Consider the following 26,790-nt stretch of genomic DNA (forward strand, 5'->3'; position numbering starts at 1 on the left):
GAGCGGGTCCAGAGGAGGGCAACAGACATGATCAGGGGGACTGGAGTATCTCACGAGGAAAGGCTGAGAGATTTGGGCCTGTTTGGCTTTACAAAGAGACGACTGAGAGGGGACCTCTTTGATGTCTATAAATATCTGAAGGGAGGGTGTCAAGAGGACGGAGCCAGGCTCTGCTCGGTGGTGCCAAGCAATAGGACAAGAGGCAGTGGACAGAAACTGATGCACGGGAAGTTCCACCTGAATATAAAGAAGAACTTCTTTACTGTGCTGGTGACCAGGCACTGGAACAGATTGCCCAGAGAAGTTGTGGAGTCTCCTTTACTGGAGATATTCCAGAACTGTCTGGACACAATCCTGTGCCATGTGCTCTGGGATGACCCAGCTTGAGCAGGGAGGTTGGGCCAGATGACCTGCTGTGGTCCCTTGCAACTCACCGATTCTGTGAGAGCTGAGGTGGGCTTATGGACCCCCTGGGGGGTCTGTGAGAGCTGAGGTGGGCTTATGGACCCCCTGGGGGGTCTGCCCAAATCCACTGTGATTGCACAAGGCAGGGGGAGGGAGGCAGAAAAAATAAAAAGGTGTCGTGGATGAAATACGTTTGGTTTATAAGAGAAGATGGAGCAAGAGATAAAACTCTAAACAGAAGAACTTTACTGAGGGGAGAGGGGATGACTAATCTACCAGCAATGATTTTGAGACTCGGTGAAGGAGTATTGAAACATGAGTGTGATGGCAACAGCCAGGAGCCTTCAGGACAAAATCCTTCAAGTTTTAAAGATACTGAAACCAGTAGATATGGAGACACACAAGTCTCAACTGCTACGAAAGCTCTCAGTATTAGGCTGTGGTTAAAGAACCCAAAACAGTGCTTAAACATACAAAAAGGGAGACCATGCCAGAAAGAAACATCTCTTCCTTGGACCCCTCCTAGATACCACCTCTTGGAACCTGGCTGCTTACATCTGCAGCTCTTAAGAGCTTCTGACACAGCTTATATCACCATCTGGTTGTCTGCATGTGCACTTCTGGTCCTGCTTTTGCCACAGAAGTGATATCCAAAAAAAGAAAGATCTTTCCTTGATAAATGTGCTGTTCATCAAATGTGATTTTCAATTCCAAACAGTAGAAGAATGATATACAAAATGGCCATAAAGACAATCCAAAGTTTGAAAGTAAGCCTTAAAATGGAAGGCTTAGAAATTTCAGTCTTGGCTTAAAATTTCAGTCTTTTCTGACTGTCATGGAGAAGAGCAAAAGTTGATTTTATTCAGTGTAGGCTCCTAGATGTGAAAAGGAGGTGTGGGAGGACCAAGGAATACATTTCACAGAGAAGCTTCAATTGGTGTTATGCTGAAATTAATCTGGATCTTGAATTAAGGTGGAGTTTCCAATTACTGAGGCAATTTAAATATTGATAAAGTTGGCCAGCAAGAGTGATGAATCTTCTGTTACTTAGACTTGCTGAAAGGAGCTTTCTAGAAAAGCTTTAATCCCATTCTAGGGTGAGATCCTGCAGATCATCTATTCAAGTGAGAGCAGACCCCAGCTGCCTGCCTGTGAGTCTGGGATGTCTCCAGTGTAGCCTCTTAACACCAACAGTGACCTACATAGAGGCGGTTTATTTGGGACTGCTAAATGGAAGTGGGATGCTCTATTGTCTGAAGCGGCACTGAACACATTCTCCCCTTTAGAGTAACCAACCCTTAGTGGATCAAGGCCCAGGCAGTCACAGACAGTGCATTTCCAGGATTTGAGACAGGCACTAGATGGTGCTGTGCTGAAAGAGAAGCATCAGGGGTTGTATCTACAGGAAAAATCATCCCAACCTCTGCAAGGTGAAAAACCACTACCTCCCTCTTCTTCCCTCCCAGACCGTGTAGGCTTCTTCCTGCAGTAACAGCTGCGTGCCTTTTTCCTTAAGGAGGGAATCAATAGATGCTGGTTTCCCTGAATCTTACACAAACTGTCATAAGGAGTGTAGAGAAAAAGAGTGCAACCTGATCTATACATACGAAATACAGATTACCTTGATGACATTGAAATGGAAAAGATTGATTGAATATTAAATGCATTATTAAATGCATTTTTTTTTTTTTTAAGTGAAGACACGCCCTGAGGGAAGCTTGGTCATCAGCAGCTGCCTGCCCTGGCTGTTTCTCTCTGGCCAGTTGCAGGCCCATCCGAGCATGGCTCCTTCCCATCTTGAGCTGGATGGATGCAAGCCAGTGTGGATCCAAAAGTTGGGGCTGTGTCGATAGCAAAATACTGTGCTGCAGGCCAACAGGCCTGGCAGGATTTATAATGCTAGAAGATGGGTCAGAGCAAGTCCAGATCTGTTTAGAAAAGGCTTTTACACTGTGAAATCTCCCTTGGCCCAGTTCTGACGAGCACAAGTGGTAGGTGTATTCTCAAACAGTACAAGCAGGTGCTGTGATACAGTGAAAGGTGTGAGGAAGCAAACCCCTTTCCAAGGCATGCTTTAGGCACCTTTGTAATGCCTGTAACAGAACAAAGATTCATTTTAAATAATCAGAGACTGGGGAGTTAAAATACTGCATTTACATTTTTTGTTTCCTTAAAGGGCGAGATGTATTATCCGATATGTTGACAGGTGCGTTTATTAATGTACATTTTGTTTTCTGTGGGGGACATAATGTTCATGGGAACCTGTCTGTGTATCATAGAATGGTTTGTGCTGGAAGGGACCGTGTGCAGGGATGTCATCCACTAGATCAGATTGCCCAGGGCCCCATCCACCTGGCCTTCAACACTTACAGGGATGAGGCTTCCACAGCTTCAGTGTATCTTCTATGTATCTTCAGGCTTGAAACGTTTTAATGACTGTGTATTTGCAGCACAGGTAGGATCCAATCACAGTATTAACTGCCGTCTTCCAGATAATTTCCATGTAAATTAAACTCAAAAAAATAGTAGTTGTAAGGGGTTCAGGTCTAGTATTCCAGTGTCCTGGTACACTACAGTGCTTTACATGTTTAAAAGTTCTTTTCCATGATAAATGTAAGCATTTCAATTCCCTGCACTGCAAACCTTGACTGTCTCCAAATGAGTGCCCAGAAAAAGAGGAACAGAAACCAGATGCTTGAACACAAGTCGGGTGCACACGGTCTTCCCAGCACCATGCAGGGCTGGGCGGGGCCCGAACAGAGACTACCGTGGCTGCCCATGCAGGAGGGATCCAGGGTATGGCACAGCCATGGCACGCCCAACCTGAAAGCCACTGCTACACTTGATCCCTATCTCACAGCTGCTACAAACTAAAACACAGCATCAATAAGGGGACCGCTAATAACAGATGATATAGAAAATGGTAGGGTAAAGAATGCACAGCAACCCAGGAGGTGTTTTAAGTAATATACGCAGTATACCCCATTTCCGTGTTACCTCTTCCATTTCAGTGGTTTTCAAACTTTTTGCATTTTGGGGGCACATGAGGGGGAAGGAACAAGAACAAAACTATTTGCATTTTTTATGTTTGTAACTAATACATTAAAAAAAAGAAAATCCCAGTAGTGTTCACCAGCTCAGAGGAAAGCTCAGCACCTGCTGCCCCACCTCTCGCTTACCAATTCCCCAATTGCTTCTGGCTACAGCCTCAGTGACTACTGTAGCTAAATCCCACCTACGGGAGAGGCCCTATCCTTTTATTACCATGCTGTTTTGCTAGTTACTCTTACCATTTCTTATTGTCTAGGAGAAATATGGCGGCTTGAAGAGGGAATGAAAAAGAGATTTTGGCATTTTACCGATGTTAATGAACTTGTTGTAAAAAAAGTATGAAAAAAAGGTAGAGGCAAATCAACAAAAACCCAATCATATAGGAATCTAGACTTGATTTGTCAAGGAGCATGTAAAACTATAGTGTCACCGGTATGAAGGAAGCCAGGCTGATTTATGCCAGCTCCTCACAGCTTACATGGTCACATGTCTTGATGACTTTCTGGTGCTGTATTAGATGAGTGTAAGCAAAATGTCCCCCTGCTGTAAGAGGAATCATTAGTGACAGGAGTAAAAGAGTAAAAATAATGTGGCAAGAGTCGGATTAAGTGGAGCTGTAGTGAACATGGCAGCACAGATTGCTTTTTTCTGGATGGTAAAGCTGATGCTTCCTGAAAGTTTTGTAACAGATAATTTTTGCCTGAAATATCTGTTTGCACAGTTGAGATCGTAAGCATTACTTTTCCTAGCAGTAGAAACCTTTGGCTGAATTTCTTATTCGAAGTATAGCTATTGCTGTAGACAAGCACCTTGCTTACAGTAAACAAGTGCCAACATCAGTGTACCCGAACACACAAACTGTAATTTGCACGTCTAGACTTTATTATTAAAGCATTTTAGCTGCAATTTATCCCAGACACACTAGTCAATGTAATTTTACACTTCATTATGTCTGCTGCTGCTTTCCCAAGCAAAATCAGCATTTAAAAAGAACTGCAGAACTTCAGCATTGCTAAAAAACTACGAAAGTGACAGTAGGTGCCAATCTGTAGAGCAAAATAATTTTTCCACAATCCTACCCACTAGTCATTATCTATTCATAATGAAGTTTTTGCTATTTTTCAGATTAATGAAATATGAAATTACAAGACATTGCTTTTTTTTATTAATAAAATTACTCAAGCAAGGGTTGACCCTGTAGAGGTAGCCAGTTACACCTAAAGGAAAGCAAAAAAGCAATCCACAATCTAATCTGGGTCTGGAGATACCACAGGCCTTCCCTCCTGCTCCAAATTTCCTATCGTAATGTATGTATTTATGTAAGATATGTTTAATCATTATACTTTATTATTTCCCTTCTCAGTATGTGACAGTAGATTAAAGCAGGTCATAATTATTCCTTGTATTGCTTGACAAGCTCACGACGTGACTGGTTATATGGAAGGTTGTCTTTAGTGTGCTCCAGCCACAGCTTTGAAATTGCTGACACTTCTGATACAGCAATCTCAACATAGAGGAACTTCCTGAAATTACCACATCAACTGCTTCTATTTATCTATACTTCCCGGCCCTGTGACCTTCAAAGGACATACAATCATTCATGTCCTTACTGCTCTATTGTTCTGCAGGTCTTGGCAGATTACCCAGGGAGATTTAGGGACAGTAGCTTCATGGGATGAACAGGCTGTTCTAAAAAAACCCAAACAAACCTAACCCCAAAAACCCCCACCCACAACCCACCTTGTCTTTTGAACAATGTTCCCTCCCCCAAATAACTGGGATTTCTGAAGCTTCAAACTGGCATCATGAAGGATGAAGCAACGAAAAGGCCAGCTTAGGGTGGTGGTTGAATAATAAATATAAATTAGGCTACTAATTTTAAAATTAGGCAGGCCAGGAGAATAAGGGAATGAAATAATTAAATTTAATGTGGTATTTACTTATTGATGTAGAATACTAAAAAAAACCCCAAAACATTTCAGAGTCTCCTAAGTGTTACAGTGTAAGTGCACCTTGTACCAGGAAGCTGCTGCAATGTCTGAATGCTTAGAAAGATGTTTAAGCTGCAGTCAGGAGAAAACACCATGCCAGTCGTTTTCAAAAGGGTCTTTCCATAAATTACTTTATTTCTCATTAAATGAGCACAGAGTCATTACCATATTAATAACAGATATGTTTATTATTACATATCCATCAGTGCGGCTTTCAATACCACTTGAAACATGCAAATCGTCCTAAGGACGAATCAGTTTTCCAGTGCTTCTTATTTAATACATAACTGCAAAGCCATTATAAATTACTGAGGAGGTATTTGGTTAAGAAATAAAATAAAATAAAACCATACTGCCCATACCATGAATGTATTCCTGCTACAAAGCAAGAGTCTGACAGCATTTACTGAAATTCCTGAATTATCCAGAGTTTTGCGTCATATGCTTTTTGTTTGCATTGCCTACACATCTCTTGGCTTATGAACCAGAATCAGTCTTTCTTTGTAAGAGGAATTCTCATTCAAAGATTGTACTTAATTTAGAAAATGCATCTAGCATCTACAAATACTTCAACCAATTAAAATTCAGTAAAAACTACTGATATGCAACAGTTTTTTAGAGGTTTCTTTAGTTTTAGGTTTCTACATTTATTGACATGGCAATAATACAATTATCTCAAATCAAGGCACTAAAAGAACAATGTAAAACCAAGTAAAAGTGTTCTAAGAATAATTTACAGTTCAAACAGTGCATATATTTCTTAAATGTTTGTTAACTTAATGTACGTTATCATTTAAAATTGTAAGGCAATACATTATACAGTTATAGAAATGATGTCCCCCAAAATATGCTTCCAAACTCCGTGGTTCTTTTTGCTGTTAGTTTCTAATGCCTCTAACAATAAAATAATTCAGTATGGCTTGGCAAAAATGCATAGATTAAAGGCAATTACTTGTTTCCCCCCTTTACAAACCTGCTGCATCAGTATTTTGTAAAGCATAATGCAAAATATTTAACACTTTGATCCATTCCATAGTGGGTGGTTAGCATTAAGGCTGTAAAGAACTCTGCAGTGAAGGCACTGAAGTTCAAGTGATAAGGCTTCATTTTAAGCTAGTTCTGCAGTCTTCAAGAGCACAACTTAGAGTCTTGAAAGCAATTGCAGTCCTTCTCATTGAGAAACCTTCCTCTTCTACTCGGTTTCATATGCTCATCTTGACATAAATATCCCCTTCACAGGGTTAACAGTCCTTTTCTTTCACTGGTATGAAGAAAGTTGGCTGCATTTCATTGTGATTGACAGGCTTTTTTTAAAAATCCAAAAAGGCAGCACCTCTTTTTTTTTTTTTATACACCTAGCTAAGCTTTATTTGCTTTAACTTGCATTACATAGTAATAATTAATCTAATCTACCTTGAGGCAAACCCGCAATTAAACACCCTCAGCGTGCTTTTGTGCCAAAGCAAGGAGGAGACAGTAATAGCAATCTTAACCCTGAAGCCTGTGATAGTTATGTTGAAAGGAACAACAGCCTGTCTGCACTGCTCTGTGTGGTTAAAAAAAGCCCTGTTTCTCTGACTGCATCCCATGAGATTCCATTAAGCACTGTACATGTGGTTAGCTGGAACAAAGAAGAAAACAGACAATTAATAACAAATATAAAAATTAGCTTCATAACATCAGTGCATGTTTGCCAAGAGCTTCATGAAGAAAATACTTCATGTTAATGGAGTATTTTTTTCAACTGACACGGTACAATACTAGGATCGCACCTATATGATCTTCCACAAACTCTTCTTAATTTCAAACAACATTAAATGAACACAGAGATCAGACAGATGATAATAATATTACTGCAGCTTTCCAAGTGATGAACAGTAAACAATTATGGGTGTATTCATGGCAAATGCTAGGTGACCCTCTTTCACTTGCAGGACAAGAAAAGGCTCTCTAGGCTAAGAGCACGCGCATGCAGCTGCCAGAGCTCACCTGATGCACAGGAATTTTGGTTGCTTGGTTGGTTGTTTTCTGTTTTAAACATGCATTAACTTGACCAGGTGCCCAAGTCCAAATAGATCAAAAGAAAACACCTCGGCTGTGCTGATACAATGTGAATAAATCAGCATACTATGAACTATGAAGTGTAGTTTCCAATCTCGAAGCAGTGCTGCAAATGCCAGCGAGTTCATCAAGAAGTTCTGATTCATATTTATTAGTGGTAAGTTATTAAAATGAGGAATAGAACTTAAGATGAACTTTTATATGTGAAGCTTCTTTCAGTGGGTCTGAGACACCTCTCCATTAAGTCAAGGAAGTGCTGTCTACCAACAGCAAAGAAAGGTGAGTCAGACCCCGAATGAAATGGACTGAAATGTCTTCAAGCATGTGTTAATGTCTGTATCAGTTCGACAAAATAGGCAATGCCTGCTTACATGGTAGGACTCCATCACCGAGGGCAAGTTCTGCTATACTGCCTGATAAGAGAACAATTTTCAGATACTTAACATGTGTATCCCATACAAATCATCACTGCTTCTCCTGCTCCCCTGCCTAAGAGGTGAGGAGAACTGCAGGGTGCAGAGTCTTGAGTTCAGAAAAGCAGATCTAACAGTTTGCTGCCTCCTGAAAGGAAAAGAGCCTGCTGTTGCTGCTGTTTCCTCACTTTATCACCTTCCTGACCCTCCTATTTACCAGCCCTCAGCTTTGGCAATCACTGCACTTCTTCTTAGCATGCTGATCCACTCACTAGCTCAGCAAAGTAAGTCTACACATTTTTGACAGTCAGGAAACTGAATTGTGGACCTTCATGGAAAGGTCCAAAATGGATCATTTCAAGCACTTCCCCAGGATCCACTGAGAGAAAAGCAGGGAAGGAAGACACAGAGGGGAAATGCTCTGTCAGATTAGCTCAGCTACCATGCAATCATGGTAAGTGTTCAGTACATAAGATCCATTGCAAATTTATTTAATAATCTAAATTTAAACATCTGGTACATCGGAAGTGAATTTTCCTAAAATAAATCCAATAAATCCAATGCCTCTTCATTCTAAACATATGGGGTAAAATATGCAATGGTATGAGGACACAGGCTGGGCATACTCCATCACACCAGCACTTGTCTACTTCATAGATACAACTAACAACAAATTTGTCTGAGAAAGCCACAAAAATGTCCACAGTAGAACAGCCAGAAAGAGAAGTTCCTACCTGGCCTTTTCCTAATGCTTCTTTGTTCAGTATAACTCTGAATCATTTCATTAGTTGCTCACACTGCCCTGCAGGTGCCACACAAGCTCCATTACATCCCAGTCAACCCAGTGGCAGCTGTCTGATGGGGACATGCCACAAGCAGCTCCTCAAGCATCAGCAAGGTGCAGGGGCTCCCCACCTGCCCCCTGCACACATCTCCATGCAGCACAACAGGCCGGGAACACGCACATACCCAGCACCCTCGCTGGTCAAGTGCTGTGCCTCTCTAAATGGCTTTATCTCAATATGATTCTTCCCCCATAGTCAGTGCCTACAATATGCAGCATTGAAACAGAGTTTCCTATAATTAATTGTTTTTTCTAAGAAGCTCTGTCAGTATTTGACATCATTAAGAAGCAAAATTCTAGGGTCAAATATCAGTTATGTCATCAGACTCACTGACGGATTTGGGGTCAGTCTAAAAGAGTGATATAAATGTTTTCTGTCTGATCCACATCCGTGGGATCTGTCTGTTAGATAAATCCAAGCAGTCAAAGAGATAAGATACCATGCAGGTATTAACTTCTGAATTGACAGAAAACCTCACAGCTTTATTTCTTCCCAAGAACTTGGAAGATCTCCCTGGGTGATGGGGAAGGGTGGCAACACAGGCAATACACTGGGGTAGATGCAGAAAATGCAAGACTGAAGTATTCTGAACAGCTGATCTGACCTGATACTTCACTAGTGCAAGACTTCACCCTTCCTCCTTTCATTCTTGAGACTCTTCCACAAACCACTGCAACTTCCGAATCCAACAGAAAACCACATGCTTTTCTTCTGTGGCGTGAGGGTTGGGGGTTTTTTTGTTGTTATGCTTTGAGTTTTTTGGCTTTCCTTTAGTCAAAACATTCCTGGATTAATTTTCTGCTGAAAAATAGATCAGTTGACTCTGGTAATCCGTGAAGCATGAACTGACAAAGGATAAAGCTCAGGAATGTGCAGCCGCCATCCTTCTGCTGCTGGTGAGCTATTAGATCTTTAGGATCCTCATTGGATCTTTAGGATTTTAAAACCAGAGCTTTAATGATGGTGTTTCTCATTTCTCAAAAATGTTCCATTCACTACTTGTGTATTTCTATGATTCTGTAACACTGTCACAGGACAAACAGGATTAATAACAGAAATGGTCTGGATAACCGATCTCCCCAAACTGAGCCTTTCCTTTAAGAGCTACTACAAATTTTCAAATATGCAAATCTGTTCATTCTATAATAGATTAGCTGCAAAGCTGTCCTTGCTAAAGGAAACTCCAAGATAGCATTTCTATTAAGAGAGAGTGGAAAAGAATTGATTTAAGAAAACGGATTTTCTTCCATTTAAGAGTATGAATTAAAGCTGGTTATTACAGCTACCAGAGGACCTTGTAAGGATAAATGGAAAGGAAACTATACCCAGAATATAACTCAAAGAGTCTATTGGAAAAGAAAGTCTTCAATTCTAAATACCTAATTGTGAAACAAAGAAATATGCACTTTCTTTACCAAGGCAAGGCTTGACAAGGCGGAGAAAAGAATCTGTATACTCAAAAACAGAGGATGATTTCTAAAACGTACAATTAGAATCTTCCAAGTATTGTTTTAGATTATTCCAGTTAATACACCTTAAAGATGCAAGTAAATAACATATTAAAAATAATTCTTTCCAACCCCTCTGGCTGGTTGGTTGGTTGATTTGGGGGGAATTAGTCTTAAAGGATCTGGCTAAAGCCTCTGGAAGGGTCTAACACTTTTCAGTAAATCTTGGAAAATTGAGGACTGAAGGAAAAAATAAGTTTGGAAATACCACAAAGCTTTATAAAACTTTCTGGAAGTTGAGAGAAATGGACACTTTGTAGACAAGATAAATAGTTTAACAAGATTCTGTTGCACAAGTACACACAACGTAAGTACATAACAAACATGACTGAAACCCCCGGGAATTAACAATTACTAATTTATCTTTTTTTGGTACAATACGGAAGATGCCACTATTCAGTGAGGAAACTCTGATTTTACCGTCATTCTTAGCTCAGGTTTATCACTATGTGCTTTTCCACTGCCCTCACTCTTATTTTTAACAGATTTTTACAGAGAAGACCGTAGGTAAAACTGCCCACTTCCCAGGAAATCTCCCCATCGGAAGTGTTTATGTGTTTCAGAACTTTGGCTTGATTAAGTGCCAGTGTTGAAAAATGTAAAATTACATCGTGGTTCTGTTGTGTTCCTACCACTTGAACTGTAACTTGTGAACTGAGACTTTGTTCAGTGTTTGTGAATATGACTTCTCCCCCAAAGGCTCTGGCACAGCTACATGTTCTTAAGACAACATGCTGCTCACAGATTTCTTTTTATGTTGGTCTCCTCACGCTGTTGCATTGATTATCATCTCTAATACCAAACTGCCTGCAACATTACTGATTTTTATATTGACAGCTTTGTATTTGAGGCCTAAAGTAATTTTCTTGAATGAAATTTATCTTGAGGACCTTCACTGAATATATTACTATCTCAAAACTATGATCCCTGGGAACGTTCAAGGCCACATTAGATGGAGCTGATCTAGTGGAAGGTGTCCTTCCCCATGGCAAGGGGACTGGAACTAGGTGATCTTTAAAAGGTCCCTTCCAACCCAAACCACTCTATGATTCTGTGACTGCTTATGTTTTAGGACATAAGTCTTAGGGACAAGAAAATCAGCACCCTTTGTATCTTTCCGCTTACAAACTTTTCAGTAAAATCAGGGATACTATTTCAGACACTACAGACTGTTTTTAATGGGTCTTGAGGCAAATAAAGCTGAGAATAGACAGCAAAATTTAAATGTAAATCTGGTAGTAAATTATATTGACTGGAAATACCATATAAAATATGGTCCTCTGCAGGAGGATGTTTCATGATACACCCAGTGTCTCTTTACATGCAAAAGTTCAGGGTTTTTTCGTGCAAGGAATGTTTGGTAGCCCTGCCAATCTAGGAAGACTTTCCCTACTGAGACACTAGTTTCCATTTACACTGTCAATTCAATCAGTTAGCTGGGGAGAAAGGGACACACATACTATAGGAGGAAGGTAAGGCAGGTTGAAATCAGCTTACAGTAACCTAACATTAAGAAAACATATTTTACATCTTGCCCCAGCTAATGCACAGGGTCACAAACAGCTTACAAAAACAACTGCTGAAATAGAAGACAGGGAATGAGTAAGCAGGGAGAAAGAATGGAACCAATACCTAAGCAGCCTTCCAACAAAAGAAATGTCCTAACAACAGACTGAGAATCTATAAAGTTTTTCACTTCACCCCCATCTGCAGAAGACTTTTAGCTTACACAGGCTCTATGAGTCAATCCATGGACGAGATGACTACATGGATACTCCTTGCAGTTAAATGCTGTTGCTGACATATTTGCTGAGTCTTGCCTTCAAACAGGACAAAATGCAACCAGCTCCCTTGCATGTATTGGCAGGCCAGGTACCAACTCTACGCTACCTTTCCAAATGCGAAGAACCGACAAATTTACCATGATAGCAAGAGAATTCCGTCTGCTCTTTCCTTTGGGATTTGAGCAGAGATTTAGATCAGCAGTTCAACAGTCATAACTGTGGAATTATTTCATAACTTCGCATTAAATAGGATTTATACACAGACACTTTTTTAATCAAAAAGATACTTAGTTCTTGTAGTTTATTTCTCACCTGGTTTTCCCAGAAGTATTTTTAACAACTTTTCGGAATGACTGATTTGCTGAGGATCTTGTAGACATAGTTCTAGGAGAAGCACGAACAAAAGTAGATGGTGGTGTCTTAGGGATCTTCTTTACTAAATGAGTCACCCACTTCTTCTGTTCATCTTGACAGGATGCCAATAATAGCATATCTCTTGCTGAAGTTACATCGTAACTCACTGTAAAAGGAGGAAAATGATTCAGTGAAAATCAGGACTTGTTATCAAAATCAGAATTATGACATACTAACTGTGCCACTGGAAAGAACAAATATCCATACTTGTATTGGATTTATTTATATATTTTTGAAAGATAACAAACAGCAGGGGAGATTATGAATATAACGTTCTTCAATATTTATCACTCTGCATTAAGATTCTTGAGTCTACCATTAATATCCAAGAAATGAGAAAACTTACACCAATTGCAGTCTTAATAAGCTGAAAAGTTGTATGGATGCCTTATGGCCAAGTTCCAGAGTACGCACCCTGAATGCTCCACTTCACAGGAGCACGGAGAAGAAACCTTTACTCCAATCTGTGAGGTGGCTGAAGAACCACTCTGTAAGATCTTAGCAGAGCTTGGTGATGCAGCCACTGCAACTGTCCCTAAAGTGGGCCAGGTATAAGTACAGAGAGAATGATTTGGGAACCAGGGAGCTGCCCAGTACTTGGGCACAAACCTTCAGGGAACCTTTTGCTCTCAGGGCTCTCAGCAGAGCCCCATCAGTTACACCATGAAAGGCTACAGAGGACTGCCACAGCTGCCTGTTCATAAGCAGTGTAACAGCCTATTGTTTTAATCTTCCACATTTAAAATGATAAAACTCTAATTTTAGGTTTAGTTTTAAACTAAAGTGCTTTTATTTGCCTCCAATAGTTTAACAGGTGTGGCTAAACCATGAAGAGAATACAGAACAGAAAAAAACATGAGTATACCCTTGCATGGTGCAATTAATTCCTCCTTTTTATCCAAGTGGTCTCTGTGGCACTTCACATGGCATCTTCGACATTCTAGGGCAGCAGGGGGTTTGAAGACATGCCAAAGAGGTTTGGCACAGGCCTCACAGTTGGCTGGAAAGTGGTATAATGTGGGAATAAATTCATGGCCCTTGTGATTTAGAAAATTTGTCTTCTCTGCCGGCTGTACTGGTTCTACCTCCAAATCCTTCCTGCATTCCCCCTCATTAGCATAGAGAATCTGAAAAAGAATGCTGCTGTGTTATTGTTGAAGCACTATGTACTTTTATACCCTTTTCAAAGAAGCTGCCAAACTTCCAAGAGAATTAAACAGACATGAGAATAAACTTCTTTTTACCTGGAATATTTTAGGAATTTCTTCAGTTTCAGCTCTATATACATCTCCTTGAGTTACAGGCCGGACATGAAACAGCTTACTAAATTAGAAGAAACATAAATCAGAGAATGCTAAAAGGCTACATATGTTTTAAAACAGTTATCAAACTGCTTTGAAGTTCTTGGAAATTTTGCTTATGCAAGCAATACAACCTACTTCAAGGCTGCAATATGATTGTAGGAATTAATTCATAAACCATATAGATCTTGTCTAACCAAGAAAGATCAAAATATTCTGTAGCATGGAAAGAGGGTTACCTTACAACGAGCTCAAGATCCATCATGGCAAATTTGCGCATGAAAAAGGCTTTCAAATTCCTCCTCAGAACACTAGGAAGCCTAACATTATTGCTAGAATAGCCTAGTGATAAACCTGTATGGAAGTAACCATAGAATACTACTAACTAGTTTTTTTACTAAATTGTTATGAGTTGATAAACAATCAATGCTAAAACATCACAAAAGGAAATCTGGGGCACCAGCTGTCGAAAATGCTATTAAAATTGGAACAGACATCATCTTATACTCAGTCAAGTCCATCTATCCCAACATCCTGTTTTCAACAGTAGCCGTAACAGATGTTTATGAAAAGAGAATAAGAGAAAATAACTCTTTTCCTGGTTATAGGCAATTGGCAGCTTAAGCACTTCCTGAGTTTGAGATTCCTTCCAGACCACTGTATTTGTTAGTCACTTACAGACCTATTCATGAATTCTAAAACCTTTTTTCAATTACTACTCTATAAGGTCCTATAATGTCCATCAGCTGTTCAAACATCACAGTCATGTATCAGTGATGGGCTTCAGTGATATTTGACACAATTTTCCTCATGTACAACAAATGTAAAGGGATCACAATTAATTTATTTTATCACTTTAAACAGAAACCATCTGGAAAAGTTAGAAATGCTTTGAACTAGATGAGCAATGATACTTTCTCTTTTCTCTAACTTTTAGCAATAGCAGAACAAAGAGAAAGCAGTATCTTCTGTTAACAGCATGCTGAAATACAGATAGACATTTTCCAACTAGTTCGGGAAATTAAAAATTATTTATGGAATTTTGATTTCAAGCTTTTAGATTTGTTATCAGTTATCTCACACACAAGGCTCTTTTCCCAATTTGCATCCAAAACTACCAGTAACTTTACTTACTCTATATCTAGTACCATAGACGGATTAGACTGGTCCTTGTCTTTTTCATCATTGTAGAACAGTATCTTTTTACTGCTCACCACAACATACTGTGGAAAGAAAGGATAAAGAGAAGTTAAAATTGCATTTTAAAAAGCAACATTTATCCTAATGTTCTCCTACACACACATGTAAAGCCTGAGTAAAGGAAATTTTTTAAACTAATATCAAGACATATTTAAATATTCATGCAGGCAGATACACTACAGACAGCTGGGCAATGCTACAGCTGCAGCGACTGTGTATTTTCACTGAAGCACCATAAAATGCTTGTCACAATTCTGGAAGTCCATCTGCACACAAACTCACAAATTTCAATTGCTACTGGCATGTTACCATGAAAATTATGTATCACAGAGTGATACAGTGCAAAATCTATCATTTGATGGTAAAGTCATAAATGACTTCTGTAGTTCTACAGACCTGCATCAAACTACTGGTAGTTTAGAAGAGATTCTCACAGCGCCAGCTAACTATTTCCTACACTTTCAATTTAATGAACTGGTGAAATAAAGAGACAAAATGAATCAGCAGAAACAGAGGTCTGGTATACTTTCCAAATCTAGGAATGACAGCTGAAACTGTCCACAAGCATAAGCTCAGTGACAGCAGTGGCAGTGGCAGTTCCCTCCCCTGCAGTTTCAAATGTTTTAGAAACAACTAAATGGTATGAGGTACTAAAGAGGACTAAAAAGAGGCAAACTGACTGCTCTGTCTATATTGAACTCCATGTATAATATGACCCAGAAGCAGGGGAAAGGACAGAAAACCATGAGAGTGAATACACCAACAGTTCATCTTGAATTCTAGTTACTGGTAGGGAACTGAATGAGTTTCTGCACAACGAAGATAATGACAATTTAAATTAATAGTGTTTACTCCTTCTACAAGAGGAGGTTTCAACCTCCTCATTACACAGGACTTTAGGCTGACCTCAAAACCTGAATATGAAAGTTACCTTAACAAATTTATAGAATAGCATTTTAGAAATGTGTTGCGTGAGCTGTGTGCTACAGCTGTAAATCTCAATTACTGAAATGCATCTTAAAAAGCCAAAGAGGGTGTTTTGGCCCCAATTGAAAGAGCTTTCAGCCCTTTAGTCACAATTCTTTAATGGAAAGCCTGATCAACTTGAGTAGGTACTAAGTTGTAATAGTGTGAGCCTCTAGTGATTTTTCCCACTGAACAAAAAGACTGCTTCAATTCCTTTATCTACTTCAAAAGAAAGCTAATGCTTTTTTTTGTTTTTGAAGTGTGCATTTCTGCCTTTCACAGACAAGACCAAGGCCTTAAGATGACAACTATCACAGATGCAAATTCTGACTGCAAGGGAATTCAGTTATCACATTATATACAATTCTTGGTTAAAGAACAATTTAACCTCACAAAAGAAAAGTTATGTACAACAGCCTTGATATCCTGTTGTGAACATATAAAAAAAAATCTTCTGACAGTAGTTCTGTTCTACAGTGGTTTGGGAAGGATATTTTATCACCTCCACTCGGGATAAAACGAAGCTCCAGATAAAAGCATGGCTAACACATTTTAGCGTTAGCTTGAGGTATAACTCAAGTGTTTATTCTCAAATAAGTTTTCCACACTCACCCTTTTCTAACTTAAGCTAAATGACTCAGAGGGCACGGGGCAAAAACATCAGTGCTACTGATATTTGAGTCAGAAATGCAGCAGCTCAAGTTGTAACAACTCCAGCATCAACCCAATTGCAATGGGGTTGCTAATGCAATTTTGCTTTCCATTTAAGTTGATCTGGGCATGCTTATATTTGAGGCTGCATACCTCCCACCAAGCCCAAAACTGAAATTGCAGGAGAATTTGGAACAGAAGCACCTGAGGAGGCTGACTCCACACCAGCTTGTTTCAGCTGCAGTACAGTTCAGCCAACAGGACACACATGTAAATCAGCATGGCTCCTCGCTACTGAGCGTCACTGATTTGAGCCTCAGCTAGTTTAAGGAATCTTATCAGTATGACTCATGACAGAAGCATCCATCTGTAGCTCAAATTCCTTCAAAGTGTAAGTATTACTCGAACTAGGAAAGTATGAATGGAGTAACTGCATAAAATATCTTGAGGGAAGTAAATATGCCTACACTGGCCATGCCCAAAGAAGCTCAGATATAGTCTTTCACTGGAGAAGCTGCATTTATCAGGAGTTTTAACATTTCAATCATCAGAGGATGCAAGAATAATCTCCACTTCTAAAAAACAACCATAAAAGGCTGCTGGAGGTATTCTGACAGGAAAATGATGCAGTATTTTAAATAATCCAGAACAGAACAAAGCTACATGATTTGTGCCTAGGCACAGTCACTTTTGCTTGTGGACACTGCCAAAAGTCTGACAGCAACCCAGAAAATCAATTCAGGAACAAGAGGAGTCAAGCAGCCTTAGCTATCAAACAGAACAAGTTGTGGAATAGATTTACAAACAGGTGTGTTTCGTGAGACACCTGAAGAACATTCAAATGCTACTGGCATTTGAATCAAATATGGCATCAAGAACATTCTAACCTCATCCTCTAGATTTCCCTCACTTCTGCTAATAAGGAGACAAAGTGAAACAGAGAGAGAACGGAATTTGAGGTATCTATAAGAAACCCCAGATTCCAAACTGTGGTAACCAAGCATTTTCAAAATGGCACATTGCCTCTCATCTGAGGGGCTGGGAGAATACCTTAAGCATCCATTAGCTGAAATAAGGCAGAACTTAACACTCACTCTCTGCAAGCCATAATAGGTGGTGGGTTTAACTTACAGACAAATCAATGCAGTCTGATATTGACTAAAAATAGTCTGGTCTGGAACTTAAAATACGTAGTAGATTGTATAAAGAAGGCCATGTTAGCCAAGCGAAAACAGGAATACTTGAAAGAAGTAGTTCAGCAGCTAAAGGTCCAATGCAAACACTTAAGTGCTTCTTTGACAGGAATTAATTCCTTCTCCCTTAAATTTTGTAGGAACCACTTCTAACACTTGTAGAATGTGAATGTAAACAGGAGCATTTGAGAAAGACCTTTTAGCGGGAAGCAGAAAGTTACTTTGAAAGTGTCATGAATAAACTGAATCATTCCCAACAGTGATCTTTGAATTTAAGAAGATGTAGGGAAACAAACTACTCTGTACAAATTGCTTGTAAAATTTACAGAATTCTGGTGACCATGTTCACTTAGGCATTTAATTATACCAAAGAATGTTCACAGAGGGGAACTGAAAAGACAGAAAAGATAATCAGAAACTAGTTCTAAGCATCTCAATTTCAACATCTGACATTTCAAAGAAGCAGATCATAACCTCTGCAGAGGCAAAAGAGTACTGTTTTGTTTGGATTGGGAATTCCAGCAAAGAGATCCAGTTTCTGAAAGTAAACCAGTTCTTTTCAAGAGACACTGGCCATTTTAAAGGTAAGGAAGATAAAAAAGTCCTTGGAAATCATGTGTGGCAAGTTATAGTGTGATGTCTGTGTGTGAAGGTCTTCCATGACCTTCAGAACATTTAGGTGTAGTATTCCCTACTCTCTCCTGTCAAGTTGCACATGGAGCTTCTTTTTTAGTAACAGGATTATAAAGAAGCTTACTCAAAGAAGAAATGAGATTTTTAATGATTCCAAAATGCCCATTGTAAAGCATTTCCTCACCCACCTGTTGTTAAATTTGCACAAAGTCATTACTAAAGATTTCAAACTGAACTTGAATTTTCTTGTTTCCTTTTTTGCACAAAGTCATTACTAAAGATTTCAAACTGAACTTGAATTTTCTTGTTTCCTTTTTTTATACACACTAAGTTACTCTTAATTATTTTGTTTGGTTCTTAAATATGAGTAGTAAAACCAATTCAGGGCATGCCTAAAAACTTTTCCAATTGAGGAAGGAAAAAAAAAAAAAAGACATTTGTACCTGTTTCTTCCAGCCATGCCGCTTTATATTTCCTTTGTTTGGTACTGAAAGCCAACCTTCAAGTCTTGATTCTGGTTTTTAAAAAATGCATATTTAATAATTTCACGTATTTATAACAATAAAGCAGGATAACACAAAAGCAAACTATTATGAGAAAGGAAGATGTACCACATGCAGTAATAGGCAATTACCTATTCAGCAAAGCAGAATAAAAAGCACAGCTAAATAAAATGAAGATATAAGCATTTAATTCATGCTTTATCACAAGCCAACATCTGATTACACAGTTACTGCACAATAAAAGTAAAGCTGTTCTCCTTGATGCCAACATCTAACATTGTATGTAAATAGTTTGCAAAGAGCCAGGCAGGAAACACTTTGCTTTGAAAATATGTTACAGTTTAAATTAAGAGATTTTTCAATATAAACATAATTTAACATTCAGAGGGGCTATATGAAAATAATCAGCAGGAAGATGCAGGAAGTAAAACAAATCAGATCCATATTTTCCACGGGAAACAAAAAAGGGAGAGAGAGCACAAGAGCAGGCAAAGCTACAAGGGTGTCCCCATTACTCACAGAAGATAAGCATAGGAGATAATTAAATAAGGAATGCAGGAAGAATCAACTAGATACAAAGAATAAGAGACAAGCATTTTATTCAAATTTTCAGTGAAAAATTCTCCAAAGAGCAATGTAATAATGTGTGTTCCCACTACAAAACTACTGAAATAATTTAGCAATGATACAAAGAAGGGCCACAAGAAAATTGACATTCCGCCTAATGTGAATGGTAGATTTAAAAAATCCTTCCAGCTAACTAACAGTAGTTTCTAAACTTTAAAATTATGAAACCAGACAATGATAGTGAGAAGCTATCGTTATTCCATTAACCTGAAATGACACAGTAAAGTCCCACAATTTTGGAAATGTTAGAATGAAGTAATCAAAATTTCAGTCCATAAATCTATTTCACAATTGAGAATTTTTTTTAAATTATTGTAAAAATGTGATTTGAAAAAAAAGTGTCAGAAAACAGAAACAGAGCCAATAGCCAATGTATGTATTCTTCATAATAAACTTAACTGGCAGCACTGAAAACTTCTAAAACATTAAGTTAAAGTTTTCTGAACTATTCTCCACAAATACTTATGTAAGAAGGAGCTACTGGTCCCTTTTAACCTTCAGGAATAACTCTGTGAGGTATATTGCAGCAAGCTCCACAAATACACCCAAATATCTAAGTTATTGTCCATATGCTTTGCTCTGTAAAATTACAGTGAGACTGACAGCCTAGCAAGGTATTAAAGTCAGGCATGAAAAAGACTTTCCCATATTAGCCTTACAGCATTACAATATTTAGAAGATGACTGCACTTAGAAATACAGAATCATTTCCTAACATTCCTCCACACAGAATAGCCTCAAAATACTGTGGGACCACTGAACTACTGAAATCAATCAGAAGAAAGCCATGACAGTAGAATTCATTTCAGTAAGAGAATATCCCAGAAAAATGAAGGAAATCTGCACTTCCCTGCCTCTCCTATCTCCATAAGAAAAATGGGGTTTGGAGGTTTTGCCCTCAACCCCTCCCCTCTTCTTGATACAGTAGCTGTGGAAAAGGAAACCTATTTCCTTCACGTCTACAGGCATCACCGACAATGCTTACCTTGTTTTGAACACCTTGATTCTTACACCAGGAGAAGAGTCTTCCATTTTTAGAAATTACAGAAAGACCCTAAAACTCAACTCCTCCCTTGCAAAATAAAGGGATTAATTGCTAATAAAGAACATATTGTGGATGACTGCAGTTCAGAAGGAACACAGGAAGGATGACTGTTGTTCAAAGAGAATATGTATGCATCTGTATAAATTGCAGCATATGAAAATCTGGAAAGATCCAATAATAATACATTTTAAAAGATGCTTATAGGGACAGTATGAGCAGGAGTTGTTCTAAGTTCACTTCTATTTCGGCACATTCTGAAAACAATTTCAAAAGAAGTAGGAAGTGAATGAGGTATTTCAAATGAATCAGTTGACATTCTTTTCTGTCTACTACAAATCTATTTTAGTGAGCAAATTCTGTTTGAATGAGAGATGATTTCTGAGCTGTGAATAACATCTTGCAGTTGGAAATAAGTTTCTGAACACACTCCTTTTCAACAAAGCTAACATTCGTCTGGAACCAAATGTACTCTTAAAAGGGTAGATGAGCTCTTTCGTTCCAACCTTGCCACAAAGGTTTCTTCCAAGTAATATTTATAGTGCATTTTAATTTCCCTCGACAAGTTAGCTAGCACAACTGCAAATGCTCATCTGGCCATTTCACAAATATTTGATCCAGAAGAATAATATTTATGAGTGTTCTGATTAAGTAATTAAGAAAATATGGGCTATCTAGACTATGAAAAAGATTCTTCCATCCCTGTCTTTAAAAATAGCCTCAAAACTATTGCCTTAAAATGTCCCTGTATTTTGGAAAGAATCACAGAATTGATACTTTATTTGCCGTCCAGAAAATCTACGATAGGCCTCAAAAATATCTGATGGCTTAGGCCTCAAAAATATCTTACGGCTAGCTGGATCTGAATAGGATATGAAGAAAGAATTTCATAAAGGCTACAGATCTTATAGTTATCTCTGAATATATTTTAAATTGAGATTTTTATTCTAAACATCTTCATGGTTAGTATTCATACTGCCAGGATTCATAGGGATTCAGTATGATAACAGTGAGTTCTAACTGTAAGACTTCAATAAACCAAGTCTTACAGACAAGACTACCATGGCTGTACTGATTTACGAGATGTTTTGTTGTTCTGGAGCTAAGTAGCACAGGCTCTTTCACAAGTGGCAGAGCACCTCTTTCCAATGCTTTAGAATTCCTACTCCTCAAGACTCTTCCACAGTTAACAAAAACATGGAGATACTACCTTGCTAATTCTTTCCAGTCCACTCTTCCCACTTGATTATTTCCTTCCTCAGACTGTCTTACTATAATTTCATGTGTATCTCACCAAGGACTGCCAACTGGATCTTGCCTTGAAGTTTATTCAGGTGACAGCTACTTGCAGGTACTTCAGAAAGTCCTAGCTGAGTCCATACTGCAATAAAACTGTTGGCTTAAATGCTCCGTGTTTATTATTCCCTCCTATCTTTGCACAAAACATGGTTTATAACACATGCTGTAAAATATTATGTGCTGCAGTTAAACCTGTAGGTCAGCTCAATTGCTCAAATTATCTTGCCAATCAGATGAAAAGAAGCAATTCACAACAGGTTAAGTGCCCTATAACAGCTAGGAGAAAAAAAAACTTAAGTTCCTGATTATGTTCTGTCTTGACAAAGAAGAATTCTGTTTACAATCATGCAAGTATTAAGACTTCCTAAGTCCAGCCAGGAGGAAGAGGCATTCCAAAGGCACCATTAAAAAGCAAATCTCTCAGCTGTTTCAGCAAGGACTGCTAACACTGGAGATATCAGCTGAGATATGAGCTGCTATCTGAATCAATAATCAGGAGTGAGAGTTACTAAACATGCCTAGAACTGAATACAAGGAAAACCTTCCTCCATGTTGTGATTTTTCCACCTAAGTAAGCAAAAGCCTGAGAACAGCCTGGATGGTCTAAAGGGGCCAATCCCTACCTTAGGAGAGCATAAACTGCCCTGGGAGCTACCAGAACTTGAGGGGTATTTAGCTCAATGACAGACAGAAACCACCTCCAAGTGAAATGCGGCTGTAAAAGGTGTGTTACCATGTGATTTCTCTGTATCTACCTCTAAATAGAGAATTTTTTCCTTAAAATTTTCTGAGTATTAAAAATTCATTTTAGTATTACCTTGAGTTTATTCAAATCTTTCTGACCCCAAAAGTTTACAAGAGCCTCTTCCCATAAATTGTGAATTCTACTTTTGTAGCCTCTCTGGTGGCTGGTAACCTAAACTCCCCAATTAGACAAGACACGAACCTCTCTGCCATGCAGGACAGCAGAAAATGCCAAAGAACCAGGGTCTCTCTGGAATTCCAACAACTTTACTATTACACCATTTCATACCAATTTTTTTCTTCTATTAAACCAGAGACTGCCTGCCCACTGCCAGAATTGAGACTATGGAATCATTCTTTTATACATGTTCACATTATTTTGTGTCTTCATTTTTTTCCCCTGGTGATGTTTTTGCTGTGACAGGAAACTGAATAAATCATACTATAATTACTTATTTTGAAATTTGACAATTTATTTGCTTTATATTTTTTTTAGGAATGTCTTTGCTTTAAGAACTGGTGCAACAGGCAGAGAATCCTATTGACTGCTCATCACATCCAGCTCTTAAACAAGATGCTGTTCAAGGTGCTCTGAAGGAATGCCTATATTTGGGCTATGGAAGTGATGGGAACTTAGCACATAGTTGAAGACAATCAATGTCATACAACTAAATTGTAGCAAATGAACCACTGTGATATGTCACCTTCTGTTTTGAAGACTAATTACTTGATTTGCAGGAAAATAACTGTGCACTGGATAATGTCCTCTTTCTGTGGCACGGGCTATTTCTACTTCAAAATCTGGCTGGTTTTTGTCCTTATAACACTACTGTACTCCTTTTCTGTGCTCTGCTCGGCTCTTTGACAAGCGTGTGAAATTTGACTGTCCTAATGTCACTTCATCTCCTTTAATTACTAAACTGCTTCTTATTCAGATCCTGATCAACTCACTCAAAAAAACCCAAAAACCACCAAAACCAAGCCAAACCAAAAAAACAAGCAGCATGTAGGAACACGACCTAGAGGAGTCCTAATAATATGTATTAGACTTCCTACCTGTATCACACAGTAACACCAGCAGCACAACTGCAGTAAAAATCAGAGGCATGCGTAGAGAAAAGGGCAAAAAAGAGAAGACGAGAAATGAAAGGCTAGTAAAAAAGAAATAGTTTGAGGGGTCATGAGTATAGAAACAAACCCCTCACTAAAGAACACCAAAAGAACTTCTACTAATTGTGATGTCCTAATTAACAATGAACAGCTGACTTGAAAAGCTCTTGCACAGACTGAAATTTCTGCCTCAAAATTGAAGCGACAGGTCATGCCGCCAGAAGTCTGATTACACATCTCCAGAGGTAAAACTGAAAATAACCTTCCTTAATTAGGCAGACAAAGAAAGAGCTCTTTTCCTTGTCTTTCCAAGATCTGAGACACAATGGGGTCATACTGACACACTACCACCACTAAGAAGAAAACAGGGAAGGTATCTATGCCCAGAAGGATGCATTTGTGTTCTCCGTGTAATACATAACAGACATTAACTGAAAATGGCTGAAAAGGAAAGTGATGAAGTTCAAAACTACTTTTTTATGCAGAATAAATCAGGTCTGTTTTGTTGTAGAAAAAAACCCCTAAACCTCTCAATTTACAAGAATTCAGAAATTTTCAATTAAAAATTACAAACGACAGTGTTCTTCAATTAGGAGACACTTAAAAACACAAGGTTTGATTCCAAATAGTAACTTGAGGGGAGAAAAGAACCCCTCTGATTTCTTTTTTACCTCCATTAAATGGAATACACTGCAAATGAGTATCTAAAAGAAAAACTCCTGAGAAGTACTGATAGTTCAGAAATACCAGAGGGAGTTCCTAGCAGGAACTCCTAGTTTCCTAGCTAAGGAAAAATAATGTTCCTTAACCAATCTAATAGATCTAAGAACTCAGTGGAAGTTTGGTCTAGAAGATGTTTTCAAAAGACAAAAACCAGACATACTCTTTACAAGATGGCAATTGCCTGAGGCTTTTACAGATCAGACTGAAGAGTGCAAAAGGCTTCTTGAACAGAATGGAAGTTGTGAAGAAAATTACTATCATTATCTGAACGAAAATCTATTCTAGAATGAAATTCATTAAAATACTAACTAAAAATAAAAATCTAAAAATACACTAGGGGAAGACAGGACACAAAAACAGACACAGAAAGGAATAACTACACAAAAACATATATGAACACTCATGACCTACCTGAAATTTGAATCACTCTAAGACCCCTGGAAAAATTCTAGAATGTGGCAATTTGAGCAGCATGAAGTACATTAACAGTAAAAGACACACCTAAAATGATTCTATTTACTTTTATCTGACTACTCATCCACTGAAGTCTTAAAGTACACAAAATAGTATTCTGGTTTTGTATGTTTAAAAATATTTTTCAACAATAGAAATAAGGCCATAAATCTTTAAGCACGTACGACAAGTTTATTTATTAAGATGTTCACAATGAATTCTAAAAATACTTACCCATATAAAAAAAATAATAAACCTAACTCTGACATATGGAAATTGTCAAACATGGCTTATTGCCTCTAAGCATTTTCTTTTTCTGTATCAAGAGATACAGAAGAGGATCATGTTAAAGTACAAACTGATTACACTTTTTAAACACTGGGGAAGGGGAGAGGTACATCACTAACCCATGTAACAGTGGGTCTCAAAGTATAGTGCCTGGAACTGACACCACATAGAAATGGCTGGCTACACTGTATTATCTGTTCTTAGTTTAACCTGCTAAATCAGAGTATCATAAAACCATAAATGGAAATTCCTACAATTATTTTTCACATCAGCAATTATTGCCACTTGTCACAGCGGTCTACATGACTGTGAGTAAGAACAGACAAGACCAAGGCAAGTTTGCATTCAAGATATAAAATACAATCACTATGTTGAGGAAATGCTGGCCCTGTATTCTGCTCACTGAACACTGCCCATTGCATTCGCTGTATTCAAGAAACAGCAAATGTAAAGATACTCTTTCCAAAAAGTGGATATAAATTATGCTAATGCTAAGCAATACAGTAGAAAATGTGATGTGAGAATAAATTAAGATTAAATATAAGCAGCTAAGCTATAGAAATAAAAAAAAATGAACAAAGAAAGGCAGCAGAGATGTGATACAGAGAAAGACAGACAGAAGATTTTAAAAGGCAGTAACTTGTTCGAAAGAATACCTTCCAAAACTATGTGCATGCACAAGATCAAGTAGTTCAATATGTTTTTCTCTTACCTGAAACATTTCCATCCGTTTCATCTGTCGGGAGACTAGCAACACTGGTAGAATCCATTCCTTGCTGGAGATCCACAATTTTCCTTCGTAGTTGTTCTATGTCACTCTCTTTACTATCCAGCTGCATCTGGAGCTCATTCCTGTACGTAGATTCTTCTGCTAGTTGCTGTATTTATATACACGTGCACAGTTAGTGGGATACCAAAGTATTCTGAACACAAACCTCATTACTATTTTTTTCAGATATCTAGATAGTTTTGATAGTATTGACATAAACTATTATAGTAGAAGTTTTTGTTTAGCCTTGGAAGGAAAAAACTTAAATATCAAAGATCCAGCAATGTATTCAAGCATAAAACAGTCTATTCTAGATTCATCTATTCATCTATTAAATTACCATTTGTTAGGAAAAGGAGACCATCTATCAGCAAAATGAACTGGTAGTTTGCTATCAGTTTAGTATGCTGAACAGTATTCAGGTTTTTAGCCTTTGTAACATATCAGTAACTTCCACAGTTAAGAATTTAGAAAGGGGAAATGAATGAGAACCAGCACTTATCAAGTTCTCTGCCTCACTAAAATTCTGTAGCCTAAAACATCTTTCCTGCAGAGACAATTCCACAACGGGACAAAAAAAATTTAGATTATTTTACCGCTTGCATTTCATTGAGCTCCTTTTGGTATTTCACTACCATCTGATTGAATTTCTCTTTTTCTTGATTAAGTTCTAACTGCAGCTTTCGGTTTTCCTTCTCTTTCTTCCTCAAATCTTGCATGTTAGCTTTTTTCCTGTCTATTTTAAAATCTTTCCGATTCATTATCTCAGCCAGTTTGTTGACAGCCTGTTAAGAAAAAGGAGAACCAGTGAAAAAAA

The 26,790-nt window shown here is 38.2% G+C and overlaps 1 protein-coding gene across 6 annotated transcripts in view; it reads right to left on the reverse strand.

Moving 5' to 3' along the window:
* Positions 1-5,550: 5,550 nt before the first annotated feature.
* ROCK1 (Rho associated coiled-coil containing protein kinase 1) overlaps positions 5,551-26,790 on the reverse strand; it is an 88,500-nt gene continuing 67,260 nt past the window's right edge. The window contains exons 26-34 of one of the 6 annotated variants that reach the window (XM_051774784.1): positions 26,570-26,758; positions 25,917-26,082; positions 18,860-18,930; positions 14,908-14,996; positions 13,717-13,795; positions 13,338-13,599; positions 12,371-12,578; positions 7,880-7,921; positions 5,551-7,068 (exon numbers count right to left, since the gene is read on the reverse strand). In XM_051774784.1, the coding sequence (XP_051630744.1) occupies positions 7,894-7,921; positions 12,371-12,578; positions 13,338-13,599; positions 13,717-13,795; positions 14,908-14,996; positions 18,860-18,930; positions 25,917-26,082; positions 26,570-26,758 (1,092 nt within the window). In that variant the 3' untranslated portion in view covers positions 5,551-7,068; positions 7,880-7,893. The other 5 variants (XM_051774791.1, XM_051774775.1, XR_007901369.1 and 2 more) reach the window with 5 other exon arrangements.

Source organism: Manacus candei, unplaced genomic scaffold (assembly GCF_025592945.1).
Source record: "Manacus candei isolate 608988 ecotype Guabito, Panama unplaced genomic scaffold, ASM2559294v1 h1tg000008l, whole genome shotgun sequence".
Lineage (NCBI taxonomy): Eukaryota > Metazoa > Chordata > Aves > Passeriformes > Pipridae > Manacus > Manacus candei.